The following is a 19,831-nucleotide window of genomic DNA, read 5'->3' as shown; positions in this document are numbered from 1 at the left end:
ATAAAACTAAAATATTAAAATAATAAATACTGAATTTAACTGAAACAGTCTCTGACAGTTGGAGCCTCTGGAAGATTCTCTGGTCTCCAGGTTACGTGAAAACATTTCAGTCGATGTGAAAGAGTCAGAAATAAAAGATGGAGCGTGAAGAGAGGAAAAGACACCTGAAGAAGAATGACATCAGAGTCCAGGTGGAGAGGGGCGGGGTCACACAGACTCTCAGAGGAGTCCTGAACAGGTATCTGGATAAACACAAGCTACACCTGTTAGCTAGCTAGCTGTTAGCTTAGGGCTAACACAGTGTCTTAGCTATGATGGAGAGCATCTATGTTTTCTTATTCTTCAGTGACTTGTTCGTGTTCAGGCAGACGACTGTTGGCGCTTAAATAAAACAAGTTGAAACCAGCTGAAAAACTGTTCACTGGACAAAATACTTTTATCAACTAGATTTAGCAGATGCTCAAAGATTTCTAGTTTTCAGACATTTCTGGTTCCTTTAAGAGAAACAGGAAGTCAGTCAGTGTAGTTGGTGTCGTCTCTGGAGCTGGTGCCACCTCCTTCTACTGCAGGTCAACTCAGAGGAGCAGGAGGAAGGTCAGAGGTCACCTGGTGGAGGCGGGGCGGAGCCTGGTGGCGTTTGTCTTGGGGTTGTTGTTGGCGTCGTTCTACGGCGTCATGACTCTCGTCCTGCAGAAGCAGCCGCTGTGGTTTTGCGTCCACGCCACGCTAGCTGTAGCCGGCCTGACCGCGTTCGGCGTGGGGCTGTCGGCCGCTGTCCGTGCGGACGTCATGGTGATGCTGCCTTCGCTGGGCTCAGGTAAATCAGAGCTTCTGAACTAGTTCACAAACATGACAAGAGCTTCCAGATAGATTAAGAGCTTCAGGAGTAAAACAGGGTTAGAACTCTTCAGGGTCAAATCTCTCAACCGGGGCCAGAGCTTCCAAATGGAGTTCAACCCTTCAGTCCTAAACATGTATCTCTAACTAGAGCTCCCCCTAAAAGCAGAGGGCTCGTCCGGGATTTGAACCCGGGACCTCTCGCACCCAAAGCGAGAATCATACCCCTAGACCAACGAGCCACTGGGGTTTAGATATAAACCTCCAAAATTGGTCAAAATGGAGTTAGAGCTTCCACATGATTCAAGTGATTACAGGCTCTGATAATTGAGTCAGAGCATCCAAACAGATTACGAGCTTTCAAATTTAGTTAGAGCTTTTAAACTGAATCAGAACTCCCAAACAGAGTTACAACTTCCAACCTTGGTCTTGAGCTTCCAGGTGGACTCAGTGTTCAGATTCAGAGCTTTCAGACATTAGAGCTTCTTAACAGAGTTTTCCAATGGAATCAGCGCTTCCTTTCAGATTAGAAGCTTCCTAATTAAACTAAATTTTAAACAGATTAAGAGGTTCTGATCAGACTCAGAGTCTGGACCCTGATCGTCTGTCTCCTGTGTTTCAGCTCGTGGCAGGAAGTTTGTTCTGGTCCTGTTCATGTCGATGCTGCTGTCTGGTCCTCTCACCAACACCTTGGAAAACACAGAGCGAGCTGCCTCCAGTCTGCTGTGTGGGGCCGAGCTGGCAGCCAATCAAACGCAGGAACTGATGCAGAGAGCAGCCACGCCCCTTTTCTGTAAGCCCCACCCATCTCAACTACCACTGAAAAAACTGAAAACAGGACTAATGCTTGGTGCACATTTTCTTTATATTGAATTAGATTTGTTTGGTTTGAGTTAGAATCCACTGCTTAGTATTTAATTAATATCAACGATCGGTTAGCTTTGTTTACAAATCCTACCACACAAATCTTCCTGATAAATGTTTGGTCGGATGAAACCAGCTAAAGTATGAAGTTTCTGTTGTTGTTGCTTTGCAGCTGCGTTGGACAAAATCAGAGAGATCAGCAGTAACGCTTACTCTGTAGCCGGACGAGTCCAGAACTTCATCCACGCCCTGACAGACAGTGTTCGTCATGTTGGTGAGGCAACTTCAGGCTTTTATTAGAGTGGTGACCATCATTAGACAGGTTTTTATTTATTGGAGCAAACTTTAGTCGTGTTGAAGTTCTGATTTCTTTACTTTTACCTGATTTAAGACGCTAAGGAAAGAGTCATGTAATCATTAAACCCATTCTTTCTCCTACATGAAGCTCTCTTTCCACTGACAGGAAGCATCACATATGTCAGAATTTCTTCTTATGTCTCAATATTTCATTGAGGCTATCGGTGTGATTCTACATCAACTATGAACCACTTGGTGACTTACCTGACAGAATCTGAGCCCTGTGCCTTGATTTCATACATGTTCCTTTGTCTCCATCTAGTGGTCTAATGGTGCTACTACAGATAATAAACACAATACAGCCATCTAGTAGTAACAGTTAGCTTAGCATTGATATGTAGCATGCCTTGGTGACTGGTTTCCCTGGGGAGTTCCATGTGTGAACAACATGGAGGAAATCTCCATCTTCTTCTGGATTGTATAATGATCACAATGGTAGAATGTGATGATGTCCAGGAGAAATAAAATGTCCAAAGGTTGAATTGTGTGTACGTTGCCTCCTGTAGTGGAATCAGTAGGATTTTGTAGCCAGATTCCCTTTCAAGAGGTAAGAACCCAACGTGGAACACTTTGGGTTCTTTGGTTCTCCACATGTCCAGATGGAGAGTGGGCCTGGTTCTATTGTTACTAGAACCTTTGTGGTATTTCTCTAAACTCTTGGTCCAGTTCTAGTCAAGGGGTTGCTGAATGAGTTCAGAATGATATCATTGCTATCAGGGTGTTTTCTACTCTCTGATCTAGAAGATGTTTTAGTTGATCACTAATTAATCAGACACAGTGTTACTGAAGTCTGGTCCACCCACTTGTCCACTTGATTTTAAAGGACACAGGATCTTGCCATCATCAAAATGTAAAACAGAGACAAACACGAATGTAAATGTGCTACATGCAAATATAGAAGAAGTCACATGAACAGTGAGTGGATTCAGGAAACCCCTCCTGCTCAGTCAGAAGTGCATCCTCAGCACAGACCTGTATATTTACTGTGACATCTCTGACCTTTGACCTCTGACCCTGCAGCTCGCACTCTGAGGAACGTTCTCCACTTCCTGGTGGACATCGGAGACGTCTGTAACGCCAAGCTGGGCTCCCCGTACAGGAAGTGTCGGGCGGTGTTTGTCGAGGCTCGCAGCGACTGCTCTGACCTCCTCGGAGACTTTGACTTCTTGTGTGGGATCGTGGACGGCTTCCTGCCGCTCTGTAACCTCGCTCGTGGTGCGTTCACTGACCTTTCATTGTTTTACTCATTCTTCCTCAGATGCTCATGATGATGTTGTAAGTTACATTTGACTCCATCTGACCCGCAGCTCCACGTCTGAGATTAAACCTCTGACGATATTTAATCCTAAAAACATCAGATGAGCTTTAATGTGTCTTTAAGTTATTTTAGTTCTCATAATGTTTGTGTCTCTCAGCTGGAGAGCTCTTCTGCATCATCCCGTCCTACGTCGCCAGTCATCTGAGGAAACGTCTGGCAGCTCGTGAGTTCACTCCTTCATCATTTAAATTTCCTTCTCCAGCCAACGACTCGGACTCAGATCGTTCTTTTCTTTCAGCCGCCGTCGCAGCGTTTGAGAAAATGAAGCGGGAGTTTGACTTCAACATCTCAGCCTCCGTGAACTTTGACCTGGACTCCAACAGCAGCCGCTCGGTGCAGCAGGTGTCCCAGGATGTCATGGAGGAGGTGTCATCAGATCTAAAAGTGTTTCAGAAACTCAGCGCACCGCTCACGTACGCCGGCCTCCTGCTGCTCGCCGCCTCCTTCCTCAGGTCAGGATCCACGCTTCATCTTACTACGTGTGTGTTTGTGTTCTTTTGTGTCGTTGTGTGTTGGTGTATCTGTGTATTTGTGTTGTGTGTATTGTGTGTGTGCAGGGCGGTGCGGTACAGGCGCAGGTATCTCAGTGACATCAGCTTTGACAACACTTACATCAGCGCTCAGTTTGAAGAGCTCGACCGTCAGGTGACCTCAAGGGGCGGAGCCTCCATCCTGCCAATCACAAGCAGAGAAGCTAAGACCTACATCACACCCTGTCAGTACACCTGTGTGTGTGTGTGTGTGGGCGGGGCAGATTTGAAGCTTGTGTCTGATTGGCTGGGGTTGGATGATGTCATCATTAATGTAAACGGATCCTTTTTTTCCTCCAGTCTCGTTTCAGCTGACGACCAGAGAGTGGCAGACCGTGATAATGGGCGTGGCCTCCGTCCTCAGATACATGCTGATTGGCTGCCTGCTGGTGGCGCTGGACTTCCTGGTCTTCTGGATTCTGGACCAGGTGCACCACCAGGTGAAGGGGGACGTCGTGGCGCGAGGTGAGACAGCGGCTGACAGGACGGTTGTGGGTTTGACCTCTGACTTCTGACCTCTGACCCTGCGGCTGTGACTGTTTGCCCCGTTAGCTCCGGTCCGGCTGGCGGTCCAGGTGAACGGATCGGGTTACGCCTCCGACGTCTTCAGGGACCTGGTGTCGTCCTTCAACGTCCTGCAGGGAAGAAACGTGACGGTGGTCAGCAGGAAGTGTCTGCTGGAGCCGTCAGAGCCGGACTACGCCACGTGTTTCATCCTCGGTACGACGACGTGAAATATCAACGTTATGATCTGAGGAACTAAAACACGAATCAAAGAAAAGTAGACTCAAGAGACGCCTCTGAGCCTCTGAGCCGCTGAGCAAGGCTCTGACCTGCTGGTTTTACTCTGTGGTGCAGGGTTCCTGCTGGGCCTGGCTCTGATGGTCTCTCTGACCGGAGGACTGATGCAGCGCTGCAGACGACTCATCTGTGCTTCATACCACCCAGAGAGAGAGCTGGTACACAACAAACACACACTAACACAAACACACACTAACACACACATCACATGGTATAGCAACTGTGCTGATTAGCAGGAAAAAGGGTAGAGCAGAGCGTAGTATTAATTAAACTAAAACATGAGTGAGTCTGGAGGAAGTGTGGGCGGGGCATCAATATCACGGCTCCACGTGGCTCCGCCCTCAGACCGTACTGATCAGACTCTGGATCCAAACTCACAAGATGGCGCCGCCCGTATCCCCGGGAAAATAGAGTCAGTTTGACCAATGAGAGGAAGAGGAGACGTGGTGTCCATATTTATATACAGTCTATGCTCAAATAAGCCCCGCCCCCTCCATGTTAGTGGGTGGGACCAAATACAAACGAGACGACTCCTACAGACGCATCAATGTCAGAAAACAGCGTCAGTTTTAATTTCATCGTTGTCCAGGATGCTGATCTAGACTGTTCCAGAGTGACACACATCACCTGGTAATCAGGTGTTAATATCAGACTGTGTTGTGGTGATAATCTGTTTACCCCCCCCCGACGTACCCAGATCCTGGAAACCTGAAAAACAGCCACAGATACTTATCAGTGTCTTTAATGTAAACAGAGACTTCGGTTCCCTGAGTTCCAGGCAGAACCAGGTGAGGGAACAAACATCCTCTTTTCATTCGATCAAATGTTAAAATGAAGTCGACACGAGACAAACGAGACAAACGTCCTCAGAGTCTCTCACTCTTCAAATCTCAGTCCCTCGAGGGATTTGGACGACGCCCAGCGACTCAAAGAAAGACTGATCCTGTGACGTCAGCGCGCTGTGGATCATGTAGCAGACCAGGCTCTCTACCTGTTGGCTCCGCCCCCACAGCTCTGGTGGAGTAAAGGTGTGTTTAAAGGCTGAAACACTGGGAGGAAGACCAGGTGATGTAGGTGAGAGGTCACGGAGCAGAGAGGAATCTGAAGAATCTCCAGAATGAAAGGATGAAAACAGGAAGCAGTAGGCAGGTCTAAACTAGACCTGAACCAGTCTGAAACGAGACCTGAACCAGTCTGAAACGAGACCTGAACCAGTCTGAAACTAGACGTGAACCAGAATAAAACTAGACCTGAACCAGAATAAAACTAGACCTGAACCAGTCTGAAACTAGACCTGAACCAGAATAAAACTAGACCTGAACCAGTCTGAAACTAGACCTGAACCAGAATAAAACTAGACCTGAACCAGTCTGAAACTAGACCTGAACCAGAATAAAACTAGACCTGAACCAGTCTGAAACTAGACCTGAACCAGTCTGAAACTAGACCTGAACCAGATTAAATTCCCTACATGTCTTTTCATTCTTTGCTGCATGTTCATTCTTAAAATATTTGTTTATTAGAGAAAACATTCAGATTTTATTAAGGCTTTATATTTATTTCGTACTAAAATCCGTTTTACCTGAACCTGGTTCCTCTTTTTAATCAGATTATTCAGATTTTACTGAGTTGTGAATAAACAGGTTCATGTTCATATGTTTATAAAGAATGTGGAGAATCATTCAGATTATTGTTTGAAGAGTCTTCAGCTGTGTTCAGACGTCAGCTTCAGTCCACCCGTCAGTCTGCCGTCAACACGTCGGTTTATCTCTGAAACCTTGTGTTTCAGAGACTCTGTCAGCGATGGTCTGTGAGATAAGATCATGACAACCTCCGATGAACGAGTGAGAATGAAACAGTGACTTATTGTTATTTCTGCATCGTTCACCAGGAGAGACTCTGGTTCCTCCGCCAGAAGATTCTGGATGAGAGGAGGACGATGGGACGAGTCCTGAGGAGGTCAGTAGTTAGGAACAGAGCCGACCAGGGAGGAGGAGGAGGAGGAGGAAGAGGAGGAGGAGGAGGAGGAGGAGGAGGAAGCCGACTTCAACATCTACTCTTTCGGTAGGAAACTGTTTACGTTCATCTCTAGAGATGAATCTGAAAACATCTGATGAACCCAGATCTTACCTTTTACATTTATACTCACATACGTCACATGGTACAGCACCTGTGAACACAACAACCCCCGACTGTGTTAATTAGTTAAAGATCAAATGTAAAGAAAAAAGAATAAAGAAATAAAACTATGAATAGTAAACAACACAATTAGTTTGGGGCGTGTTTAAACATCACCTGGATCCTCCTCCAACCAATCAGAGACTTTTAGTTGGAAACTAATTCAGCTCCACGTGGCTCAGGTGACATCTGTCCATCACCACAGACCTGAAACTAGACCTAAGCCAGACTGGCACTAGACCTGAACCAGACTAGACCTGAATGAGAACAGTCCTAAAGCAGAGTCCGTACTTTAGAATCAGACCCAAACTGCTGAGAGTTAAAGTCCAGACTTTGTGTTGATAAACACCTGAGGATTCATTGGACCATAAATTAAGACCAAGATGGCCGACGCGTCACTAACTCCTCCCACCACACAAAATAAAGCTAAAGCATCTCAGGATGGGACGCCGCCATCTTGTCCTGGTGACGTCAAGAGAATATCTTCCTCTTTCTAGCTGCTAACGTTAGCAGCTAACGTTAGCTAAACTGAATTAAATAGAGTTGGGTGCAGGTGTCAGCTGATATGTGTCTGTCAGGATACCTGGAGGAGTTCACCTGTCTCACCTGCTGGGCCTGTCGCCCCCCGTCAGCTGTCTGGCCTGTGGAGATGAGGTGAGGCCGGAGGACCACAACACCATCTCATGTGACGTCCCACGGTGTCCAGGTAAATATTCTGAGACGAGTCCTGAGACGCTCGGTTTGAGACCAGGATCACGTAGATGTTCTGATCCAGTCGTCTAGACGTCACAGTTTGATCCTTTTAGTCAAATCTGTCCAGCTCTGAGGACATATGTCTCATCACATAGTTATGGCTGATTGTTGAAGACAGTGATAGTTTATTTTACAGCCTGTGTCGTTGTCAGACGTTATTAATAAACAGGGCGTGTCCTGCTGCTGCTGAGAGCTGCAGCCTGAGGCGACTTGTTTTCAACAATGAACTGATTAGACTATGAAGGTGAAGACACAGGGACAGAACTCAACAAAACAAACTCATGGGCCTAACTTAACCAAACATCAGTGAAGGGAGGTGCCCACCTGAAAACCCCACTGACTGAATGCTGCATACTGGTGGTGACTGGTCCAGGTATCTGATGTCTTCATGTTGCTGCTAGCTGGTCAGCTAGCTGCTAGCCTGATGGTTGGTTTTTCAGTTGGACTGAGCCTCTAAATGTGTTTTGTCTGGGATCTTGGCTCAAGGGATTAATGATCTGTTTTTAATATGTTTAAGGAGTCGTTCCATCTTCTTTGTGTTCATCTAAAACCTTTAGGACGGTCCTACTTCTCAGAAAACAGAAAAGATTTCAGTTTTTACAGTGCTCTCCAAGCCGTGTCTCCACGTTTTCACTTTAAACTGAATTTAAATCAGACAGATAGTTTCGTATCAGAGACCTGGACACATTCCTCTGCTGTGACGCCGTCAGCTGAACTATTTCTACAGGACGGTGGAGTGTTTTCTGAGGGCGTGTCCTGCTGTTGACTCAGCTGAAGTCAGAAAGATAACAGAGAGCAACTGTAGACATGAGACACGCTCACGTATTTACAACCACTGCAAAAAGACGTGAACAGTATTATTAAAAGGACGCAAAATATGTTAAATATCTCCAGTTAAATGTTGTTCCAGCCTCTGACCCTGATTCTAGACCTTTTTACAAGCTGCCGTCTTGTTTTTCCAGGCCTCTACTGTCGGCCGTGTTTCAACAGTTTGGGAAACACGTGTGTCGTCTGCACGCGACCTCTGACCTTCCAGGAAGACGGCGAGGAGGAGGAGGAGGAGGAGGAGCTGTGAGTGTCGGCTTCAGCTGCAGATCGTTTCATAATCATAGATCTGTTTAATCAGCGTTAGCTTAGCCGTGTGGAGGGAATGCTAACCGTGTAGCAACCTGCTGCAGAACTTAACGTGAGGAAGCATCTACGACATTTAGTCCATGTGTCTGTTCATTAGCTTCGGTCTTGATGCAGGTAAAGATCAGATGTTGTTCTAAAAGTGGACAAACACTGGTTCACTCTGATCCAGTTACAGTTAAACTGCTGCTTCCACCTCTGGAGTAAAATTAGACGACAAATAAAACAGAACTGGTTCGATTTCATTTCAAAATCAAGAGATAAACTGGATTTATGTTTGAGAAGGAATCAGAGAACGACGAGGCTTTGGTTGATCAAAGTGGTCATAATGTTGTGGCTGATTGAAGAGCTCAGGTTCCTGCTCTTTTCTCTCTCAGAGACTCCACTGATGACGAGGAGCCGGGTTTCTCTGAAGGCCGAGGACGACGAAGGTGGACAGGAGGAGGGAGAGACGTCCTGAGGTGGGACTGATGCTCTGGACTATAAATGATGGTTTGACCTGAATGTCAACGTTTGTTTTTTTGTTTCCTCTCATTGGACAGTGAAGCAGACGTGACGGACCAGGACCGGCCCGGGTCCGAGGAGTCCAACGCCTCCTTTCACTCCGCCGCCTCCAGCCTCAGCCTCCGCCTCCAGGATGAAAGTCAATAAAGCATCAGACCAATCAGAATCGTCTTTACTGACTCTAGGTTCATGTGGTCAACACGTCTCCATCCACCTGGTCAGACAGTTAGCCGTTACCATGGAGACCAGATAAAATGATCAGTACATGAGTTCATCAACCAGTGAAGAAGAGAAGAACATCTACGGGAAATAGAACAGAAGAAGAAGAAGAAGGACACGCCCTCATTGTCTCTGTATAGATGCTATTTTCATATTTTTTTAAAAATAAATATTTTAAATACTACTTAAAATAATTTTTAAAACATTTTATTATTATTATTAATAATTATATTTTTTAAACAAATGAATGTTTTAAATAAATAAAGCAGAAACTAATTCTTTCAGATGTAATACTGACTGGTTGGACTGCTGAGTGTGTGTTAGTGTGTGTGTGTGTTGGTGTGTGTGTGTGTGTGTTTTCAGGGTGTGTTCGTGTGTTGGTAGTGTGTTGTTAGTGTGTATTTTCAGGGTGTGGCTCAGCAACAAAGAAACTTTGCAGAAAGTTTAAAATCGTTGAGTTGCTGCAGGAACACGAAGCAGTGAGTGTTTAAACGGTGTCAGTGTGTTTGTTCACAGTGTGTAGTACTACAGAGTGTGTGTTCGGTGTGTGTGTGTGTGTGTGTGTGTGTGTGTGTAGTGGGAGGACTCTGTCAGCAGGAAGAGGACTGTTTCTGTCTCCGTGGACTCTGCGCTTCGCTCCAGTCGCTTCTTCTTCTTCTTCGCTCTCGTTTCGCTTTTTCCGTTTTTTTCTTTCGGACTTTTTGGACCAAAGCTGCTCACATGGCGACTAAGGTAAGACACCGACCCGGTCCGACCCGATCCGGGCTCTGGATCGACCCATCGATCGACCTGGGATCGATCAGGATCAGATCTGAGGAGTAGGGCTGAGGCTGAGGCTGGGTGGAGCAGGAGGAATGTCGGGCTTCATCAAACTATTTCAAAACTTCATCCTGATGAAAAGAGAACAACAGATAGAAAAATCACCTTCAGTCACTTTGATTCTCTTGCTGCAAATCTTTTTTTTTTTTTTTTTTAAATAAATAAATCAAATATCTCAAATCAAATTAAAGCCACAGCTGCTCCTGCTCCAGAAAGGCCTTCACATCAGACCAGAGCTGCTTCATGGGCCTGTTGTCTGTCAGTGATCTGTGACCTGAACACAGGGAAGTGAAATCAGCTTAAAGTCAGTTAAACAACACGTCTCCTCAGGTGAAAATAAAACTCAGCTTTGAATCTGACGCTGAAAACAATCAGGAATCTTTAGGTTTTAGTTGATTGTTTCTTTTTAAATTCACCTAAAGGTTCAAGTTTTATTCATTTTAAAGCAGATTTTGCTCCAGAACCGTTGATTTGAAGCTTTTAAAACGTGGCTCTTGTTGAAGTTTTCCTGAATTCATCACAGGGAGTGGTTAGTGGACAGGTTCCAGATGTGCTCTGTTAACTTTCCTTCCATTTGACTCACAGTCTTTTATGATTAATCTTCTTATAAAGTGGGAAAAGATAAAGTTTGATTCCATCTTAATGGTGTGTTTGGTTTGAGTCTGAGGCAGCAGCAGCTCCGTGCCGTCGGTTTAAAGCAGCTGTAAACAGTAAATGAGGCAGAGGAAAGAGAAACTGGTTTTCGGGAGGTGAAGGCGAGCGGCTGCTCTGGGTTCAGGCCGATCTCTGCAGCCGCCGCCCTCTTTCACAACAGCAGCCAGTCCTCAGAGGCCTGATCTCATTCAGCTGTTGAACAGTTTCTGCTTCAGCCCGAGGCCAGAACCCAACCGTCTGTCCTCAGCCTCAGTGTTTACACATAAACTCCCTGGTTTAGTCTTTGTAAACTGGTTTTAATCTTGAGAGACGCCTCGGAACGGATCGGCCATTACAGAAAAAGTCTAGAGGAGCAGATGAGTCAATGATTAACAGTGATTAAAACTGAACGTTGGACGAATCTGAGGAACCGTTGACATGGAGGCTTCAATAAAGAGACAATGAGCTGTGAGACCATAGACAACAGTCCTGTCTCGTCTTAACGTGTCTTTTCTCGTCTCATTGTGTCGCATCTTGTCAGTTTTAAAAGTCTTCTTTGTTATAAAGTCATTAAACGTGTTAAAATCAAAACGAGACGATGTCTAAACGTTGTAGGGTCTTATCCTGATTGGCCGACAGATTCTCTTTCTCTCCATGAGGCTTGACGAGGCCATAAAATATAACATTAGTGAGAATTAAAGCCAGGTGCAGGCTGGGAAATGAAGTGCCGCTGGGTCTTCCTGACTGACGCAGGGCGAGACCCCTTCTGTCTTTCTTCCTTTCCGGTTTCTGAGACTCGATCTGTGATGATAGAGATTCCTGAGATTCCAGATTCATAAAGCTTCACCCGGTAGATATAAAAACGCCTCCTACTTTACTTTTTAAACTCGTTTTAGAGCGATGGATCGAGTAGTTTGTCATCTTTTTAAAGGGACATATTTTTGGTAAAAGAAATTAGTCTGGGAACCCTTCAGTAGTAGAGTTGACAAGTAAACATCAGGTGTAATAATAATCTGTTCAGGTAGTGGACAACCAGGCGCTCTGACTCTTCACTTCTGCTAAAACCAAATACAGCGTTGACTCGTCCATCATCCTCTGGAACATACTTTTATCACCGTTTACTGTAACTGGCTCTTTAAGCATCAACATTTAAGATAAATAAATATTCTTGTCTTGTTGAAGTACGTTTTCTGTAGTGGCCAGTGAAGCCTCCTCTGACTCGTGGCGTCCCTCAAGGCTCGGTCCTCGGTCCTCTGTTCTTCTGTCCATACATGCTCCCATACATATCCACCACCTTTAACACTATTGTCATGTTAGTGACATTAAAAACAAGCGACGGCAGCAGGAACCAGTCAGGATAGAATCAGAAGTAGTGGGTTTTATGTTCTGTTAAGACAGATTATTAAATATGACTAATAACTTGTTTTTCAGTACTCAGATCTGGAGTTGGCCATCAACTCGCTGGTCACAGAGTTTCACACCGCTGCAGACAACAAGCCGACCATGAACACCTCCCAGTTCCAGAGCATGCTCTCCAAACAGATGCCTGCCATCGCCAAGGTACCGATAACATCTCATCCTCCAATCATGACGCGACTTTTGAAACCGTCCTTTCTCTTGTTTAATATTATCTTTCCTGAGCCAGTCCTGTAAACACTGTACCTGGAAACTAGAAGAGTTTGTAGAGAGAATATCTTATAATGTTCTGACTAACTGAAGCTATTTTAATGGACATTTAAGGTGATAATTTGTGGCTTTACTTAAATATTTATTTACTTACCAATAACAATGAACAAGCATGTATGTATTAATTCAGTTGTAAAGTCATGGCCTCACACATGAGCATGCATTAGATGATTTAAATAGATAGTAAAAATAATAAAAAAATAAAATCTCATACCTTAAATCAGGGGTCTTCAACGTTTTCCAGGCCAAGTACCCCCACACTGATGGAGAGACGGAGCGGGGACCCCCTACTTATGTATATGTGTATTTAAAGACACAAATTTACGGGAAGATGAATTTTGGCGACCCCCCTGCAGTACCTCTGTGGACCCCCTAGGGGTCGCGGACCCCCTGTTGAAGACCTCTGCCTTAAATGGTTTAATTCTCAAATGAAATAAAGAACTCATTATCTCTTTATTTGATTTGAAGCCCTGAATGTAAAACTGAAATTGAACTTGAATTAAATTGCAGTAAATTAAATGTAGTTCAAAGTTCAATTTGAATTATTTAAAAGTAAAAATTATACTTAATTGACATTTTCTGTCTTCTGTCCATCACCACATTAAGTCCCGCCCCCAAACGATCTGATTGGCCTGGCAGATCTTTGCTGGAGCAGAATTAGTTCCCAACAGAGAGACTCCCAAACAACTTTACTACACTAATAACTTGTGGGGTTTCATAGTGTTACTGAATATTTGAATAAATTCTTCTACTTCTACTGAATCTTTATCTTTCCAAGCTGTTATTATATTCATTTCTATATTTTAGTTCATATTTTAGACGTCAGCTTGGCTTTACTTGTACCTCTGTTTTTCTGAGTGGAGGACTGAGTGGCACTGAGTCCACACTTCTTCCTTCTGCCAGTAGGTGGAGCTACTTCCTCATAATAACAGTAATTAAAGCCATCCTCCATTCCTTTCTGTTTTTCTGGATGCTTCATGCCTGACATCACAGTCCCCAGAGTTTCCTCTAAATGTTTCCAGCAGTGCCGACTGACCGACTTTTCTGTTTTCCTGTTTGCAGACGGTGGAGAGCGAGGAAGGCCTGGGTAAGATCCTGCAGCAGATGGGCGTCCAGAGCGGGCAGAACATCTCCTTCGAGAACTTCTGGAATCTGATCAACTCACAGGCCGGCCAGTTGTTTGACACCATGCACAAAGAGAAGAACGTAAAGTGCAACTGCCTGCTGCAGTGACCAGACCATCACCACCACCACCTGAGCCTGGAAACACCACACCCGCCTGGTCTCTCTGCCCTGACCACAGGGGGGCGCTGCAGCATCACAGTCAGAAAGGAAAGCACACAGAAACAAGAGAAGAAGAGTTTTACCAGCAAAATTCAAACTTTGTTTGAAGTTACAACCTGCAGTTTGTATTAAAACCTGCAGGAGTCTGAAGGTACGGAGGACCAGAGATGACTTCAAATAACACAAATTAATTAATAAATCAGTAAATCAGACCAGCAAGTAAGTTAGTAAAACAAAACATCTTCAAATAATAATAATTGATTTACAAAGGTAAATGTTCATTTTAAAACCGTGAATGTCAGCAAATTCATTTACAACCTTTTATTAAAGGTACAGACAAAGTGAGAAATGAAAATCAAAAATGTAAAAATTAGATTTTAAAGATTAAATAGCTGTGAAATACATTTTCATACATTTATTTTAAGATAAAGAGTGACAAATAAATAAAAAGAAAAAAAGCAACGTTTCTAAAATAACAAAGCTATGAAACACATTTACATACTTTCTATTTTAGATGGAGAAAAAAGTATAAAAGATGAAATGAAAAAAATGTAAAATACAAAAAACAAATGAATCGTTTGGAAAATAAATTTATACAGGCTCATGTAATAAATTAGGAAATTAATATAATACTGAACTTAACTGCAAAATAAATGTTTTAATACAAATTGAACCTTGTTTTGATTAAGTCATGTTTGGTCCTCCGTACAGAGACTCTGACGGGCTCATTATAGATTCATAGATCAAAACATTTTAAAGCATTTTCCTGAATTTTTAACAGAGGTAAAAGTTTACAGAATTGACTTCAAGCTTTAGAGAAATTTATTAAAACTTGACACTAGAACATTTTTACCAATAAAAATTTGCCTTAAATGTAATCCTGGAGTTACTTCGTTCTTTTTTACGAACAGGAAATGACTTCCTTCTTCCCATCTGTTCATCTCATGAATAACGATGTGCTGTTTTGATACTAACTCCTGACTTTTATATTCAGTCTGAACGTCACTGATGTGTGTTGTTTTTTGTTTTGTTTTTTTCATGGTAAACCCTCCGATCATCTCGACTCTGATGAGTGTTTGTTAATAAATGTGTCCCTGCTTTTGATTTTAAAGTGTGGATTATTATTATGAGAGAAAGAGGAGAGGATGGATCACTGCTGTTAAAAGTTAGCCGGCAGATGACGCAATGCATTGATGCTATTGAAAGATTTGAACACGACATTCAACAGTGAAGTCTAAAGCTTCTTTTAGCAGAAATGTGCACAAATTCTACCATTGTGCACATTATAGATCCATACAAAATCCATACAAATACTGTTATTCCCTCCATATCTTCTCTACCAACATCTATGGCAGATTATTGGTGAGCTGTTTTACAAACATTTATATTGCCGTAGCATTTTAGCTGTGTAATTACAGAACAGTCCTGACACACCCGTTCACAGTGCTGGACCCTACGGTGCACGTAAACAGGTTATGGGAGTATAAACCAAATTTAAAAGTCAGTTCATCAATAATCTGCCACAGATACTTAGCTCTGCACTGACATGTAACCTGCCTTCCATGAGTCGTCTCCTTCTGTTGACTTTCAGACGTTGATCTGATCGACTCATTGATCAGCTGTTAGAAATATTCAGCAGATCAGTGAGGAGGTTTCTGAGACAGTGATTCTTCATGAACTTTTTATTTTTATGTTGATGATTTCTCTCTCTCAGCTCCTTATATTTCACAACACATTTAAGACTAGTACAATGAACCCATGTTTTGGAGGGAACTGAGACAGTTCTATGTTCAGTTAAAGCAAAGCATCAGTATAATAAAAAGACAACAGCAACCCAACTCTTTGCATTTTTAAGGAGGAATTGATGATTTAATAACAAACCAAAGAGCCAGATTTTGAAATTCACAGCACACATTCTCTGACAACTTATCAATATCTAATGTAAAGGATCATTAACTTGATATCTGCTCATCAGATATTGCTCCATTAAAGGCAAACTACACGATAGACGGATGAGAAGAAAGTCACTAAACCTCAGATAAAACACATCATTAATCACTCTATGGATTCCACACAGCTGTCGTTCTCCACCGGGGCAGCAGGGGGCGCTGTCTCCTTGTGCTCTCTGTGGAAAACCTTCCTGTCAGGCGGAGTCTTCCACCTCAGCTTGACGCCCCCTGTGATGCCTCCCTCTGCCAGCTTCTGCTCCAGCTGAAACAAGTTCCTCACGTTAAACGGACACAGCTATTCAATCACGGTGATTGACGTAAAATGGAAATAATCTTAAATGCTAATGAGTATTTATTGGCCAAGTATAAATATGCACATGCAAGAAATTTGTTTCTCAGCGTTCAACCTATAATTCAACTTCTAGCAGAAGCAGAAACTCCTCTAGTTGTTGTTGCAGTGACTGATTTGTGACCAAGTGTATTTTATTCAAAAATGTTTGTTTATTACTAATTTGAATATTTTAATAGTGAAATAACAGTCATCAGACATCATCTGAAACTAGAGAAGATACTCTTTCCATTGATACCACGCATTACATAGCTGGAGCTAACCAGCTAGCCTCAGCTAACAGAGAAAACATGATGACAAACCTTGAATATCTCAGTCATCATGTCAGAGTTTCTTCTTCTGTCTCAATATTTCATCAACAAATATAACTGATCTAGTTTTATTATCTTCTGTCCTTTAGAGTCTATCCACATGATTCTACATCAACTATGAACCACATGGTGACTGGACTGATAGAATCTGAGGCCTGTGCCTAAATTCCACACACAATCGCCTCCAGTGATCTAATGGTGGTACTACAGATAATAAACACAATACAGCCATCTTGTAGAGAAAGTTAGCTTGATATGTAGCATGCCTTGGTGCCTGGTGAATTCCTGCGGGTTATAGCACGGGGAGTAAAGTTTGGTGAAGATCGTTTCATTCCACAGATAAATTTGGGGTTTTACTTGTACAGAATAGTTTCTGTGTGATCTTGTGTCCTCTGACCTGCTTCTTGATGGATTCTTGCACCGCTGGGTTGTTCAGGTCTGCAGACCCTCCGCTGAGCCGAATCTTCAGAGACGTCCGCGACAAAGATTCGGGTTCTGCAGATAAAGAGAAGAAACGATCAGACCAGCTGGATCTGAGCCGACTCAGCAGAAACGCTGACGGCAGACTCACCTGCTTGACAGAGGAAGGGGAGCTGCTGATCACAGGATGTGGTGTACCAGTCGGCCGAGGATGAGTCCATCATTACACATTCTGCTGTGTTGTTAGGCTGCTGATACGCCCACTGTCTATAAGAGGCGGTGCTGTTGTCTGACCACCCGTGTACCTTCCTGTACAAACCAAACCAGGCGAGCATGGCTGGGATGTAAGTACTGCCTCCTGTAGGCCAGGAAAAAATACTATAAAACCCTCCAAGTGACGTATCAGTGGCAGCTGCTTTCCTCAGCAGATCTGTGATCTGTGTGTTGTCCGTGGAGGACGTGATGCTGCTCAGGTCAGTGTGATTCGTCCTGCAGAAAGACTGAGCGTCCCACCAGTTCATCGACTTCTTCACCAGGACGTGACCCTGAGTTACAGCTGAAACAGAAAAACATCAGGTCCAGTTTAGATCTTTGATATCTTACCTGGGCAATCCCAAGTAGCATCAACATGCGTCCCCAGCCAGCTCTTGAGATCTGATCTCAGTTTGTGTGTCTGTAAATCAGCAGCGCCATCATGTGGTCAGTAGAATATTGTAGCAGCTGCTGTCTCTAATGGATCTCTACCTACCGCTGGATCAGAACCATCAACAGCTGCTGGTTGACTTGGAGACATGATCCAGATGTTGGAACAAGATGGAAAGACTCTCACATGTTAAGATCTGATTTATTTTAGAGACAAAGACTCAGATTAGACCTGAACCTTGGAAGCTTCATCCTCAGAGGAACCACTGCTGAGGGAAGGATCATCTCTGAGGATAAAGGAGATAAAGACACTGGGAGAATCCAAGTTATTTCCTCAATAATGACCCATGTCTTTATTGTCTAATTCTACAGCTTACAGCAAAATAGAGACTGGAGGTTTATAATGAACTAACACCATATCTCTAATGTTTAATCATGTATCCAAACTGTGATAGAGGAGGGAAGGACACAGGCGGTCTGACCTTATGTATTGCTGATGTTTGTGTATGTGTTTTTTAAAAATGTACAAAGAAAATGATGTAGAAATAACTGTGGCATAAGAGGGAGGCCAAGACCTGGTTGAAGAGTTTGAATAGACACGATTGTTTTTGAAGAAGAGACCTATTATTGCGTGTGAAGGTATTTGAGAATAATAACATGTTTTGTGGATGTACAGTATGTTAATGAAGCACAACACCACAAAATCAGTCTGACTTGACATGGCTTCCTGACTCTGGTTTATTTCTTTTTTGTCACAACCTGGCTTAAAGGAGAGGAGGGAGAAAATGTGGAGACCACACACATTTCTTTTAAAGTAAAATTCAAATTTATTAACCAAATGCGAGAACATTCAAACCGTTGTGTTCCTTCAAACCACAACCCAGAAAGGAGAGAGAGATTGAGACTGCCTGCCCCAGTATATATAGGTGGGCGGTCACAGGTGACAGCAATAAGGCAAATCAAGCCCCTTCCCAGATCCTAGTAGCCACCCTAAACAGGAAGCAGGCCTTGAGGCCCACAGGGTGTCACAGAGAATAAACTCTGCTTGCATTAAACTTTGATCATCTCCACTGATTCTTTTTGACTTCATTGAGGCTAAGAATCTAGATTACATGTTGAATTAAAGAGGTATAGGCTAGTATCTGGCCCTACCCTGAAACCTCAATGTTTCTTCAACAGTTCTAAAATACGGGTCATCTCCCAAAGGAAATATTGAGGAAACACAGAACTTAACTCCTCTTCCTCAGATCAGCCCTGTTGAGTCGGTCTTTAATGTGACCCAGGACTCATTCTTTTCCTCCTGGTCTCCACCTTTTTTTATTTAACTAATCAACCTCTACTACAACTTTCAAATGGTGTATATTTATGTACCTTCCATGGCTAGATGATAACATACTTCACTCACATGAGAGCGTTTTTAGGATGTTTACTTCATTCATGAATAAAACATTTGCATAAGATAATATTACTTCCGTCAAATATTTCCACCAACCACAGCAACTCTTGAGTCGTTATGGATTTCTCAATATTTTGAAAATTATGTTATAACCAAACACTGGGGTCAGTGTTGTTCTGACTCACCGCTGTAGCAGAAGAAGTAATACTTAGTTCCACAGTCTTTGGCAAACCACTTTCCGGAGTCAGATGTGGTGGCACACTTCTTGTTGCTCGGCTGGTTCCAGCCCCAGTTGTTGTACCAGGTGTTGGTGGAAATGGCTTGACCCTCAGACCATTTCCAGTTGCCGTGGACGAGCCCGATCCAGACTTTTGCGCCCGCCACAGCCTTCTGGGCTTTGGTGTTGGCGTTCAAGTCTGCTATGGTGGCGAAGTCGATGAAGTTCTTCCTGCAGTAAAGCTGAGCCTCCGTCCACGTCATCGGCGAACTGACGAGTATGAAACGTGCACCAACAGAGACCAACATCCAACCTGAGAGACGGGACAGGAGAAGATCGACAATGTCTTTAAACCGTCGCGATACTTAGAATCACACATTTAAATGTCTTTGGACGTCACCTGAACACTCACATATCTAAAAGACTTCAGACTAACTCAGACTAAAGCTAGGACTGGTTACTGACCTGAGAGCAGCAGGAGGACCAGTCCATGTGTCTTCATGACTGAGAGCTGAAAGACTATGAAGATGTCTGGATTAATAGATAGATAGATGATAGACAGATAGATAGATAGATAGATAGATAGATGGATAGATGGATAGATGGATAGATAGATAGATAGATAGATAGATG

At 43.5% G+C, this 19,831-nt stretch overlaps 3 protein-coding genes across 3 annotated transcripts; 2 read left to right on the top strand and 1 right to left on the bottom strand.

The window, feature by feature from the left end:
- Positions 1-129: 129 nt before the first annotated feature.
- On the top strand, positions 130-8,713 carry dcst2 (DC-STAMP domain containing 2; the record flags this gene model as incomplete). The annotated part of the gene is made up of 14 exons (XM_084556461.1): positions 130-238; positions 570-817; positions 1,460-1,630; positions 1,874-1,975; positions 3,079-3,273; positions 3,474-3,539; positions 3,615-3,828; positions 3,934-4,091; positions 4,207-4,371; positions 4,459-4,626; positions 4,765-4,865; positions 6,599-6,771; positions 7,464-7,591; positions 8,601-8,713. Exons 1-14 carry the CDS (start codon positions 138-140, stop codon positions 8,711-8,713), a joined length of 2,103 nt encoding a protein of 700 aa, XP_084412587.1. The 5' UTR covers positions 130-137.
- A 1,282-nt stretch (positions 8,714-9,995) lies between these two features.
- On the top strand, positions 9,996-15,018 carry s100v1 (S100 calcium binding protein V1). The gene is made up of 3 exons (XM_084556913.1): positions 9,996-10,224; positions 12,376-12,504; positions 13,693-15,018. The coding sequence occupies exons 1-3, from the start codon at positions 10,213-10,215 to the stop codon at positions 13,861-13,863; spliced, it is 312 nt and encodes a 103-aa protein (XP_084413039.1). The 5' UTR covers positions 9,996-10,212; the 3' UTR covers positions 13,864-15,018.
- A 152-nt stretch (positions 15,019-15,170) lies between these two features.
- LOC311496886 (C-type mannose receptor 2-like) lies at positions 15,171-18,816 on the bottom strand. Its single transcript, XM_084556911.1, has 3 exons — positions 17,095-18,816; positions 16,921-17,018; positions 15,171-16,125 (listed from the first exon to the last, which is right to left on the bottom strand). Exons 1-3 carry the CDS (start codon positions 17,462-17,464, stop codon positions 15,970-15,972), a joined length of 624 nt encoding a protein of 207 aa, XP_084413037.1. The 5' UTR covers positions 17,465-18,816; the 3' UTR covers positions 15,171-15,969.
- Between the last annotated feature and the right edge of the window lie 1,015 nt (positions 18,817-19,831).

The sequence above is a fragment of the Chelon labrosus genome, assembly GCF_963514085.1.
Source record: "Chelon labrosus genome assembly, chromosome: 12".
NCBI lineage: Eukaryota > Metazoa > Chordata > Actinopteri > Mugiliformes > Mugilidae > Chelon > Chelon labrosus.
This window is presented reverse-complemented; position numbering and strand designations above follow the sequence as displayed.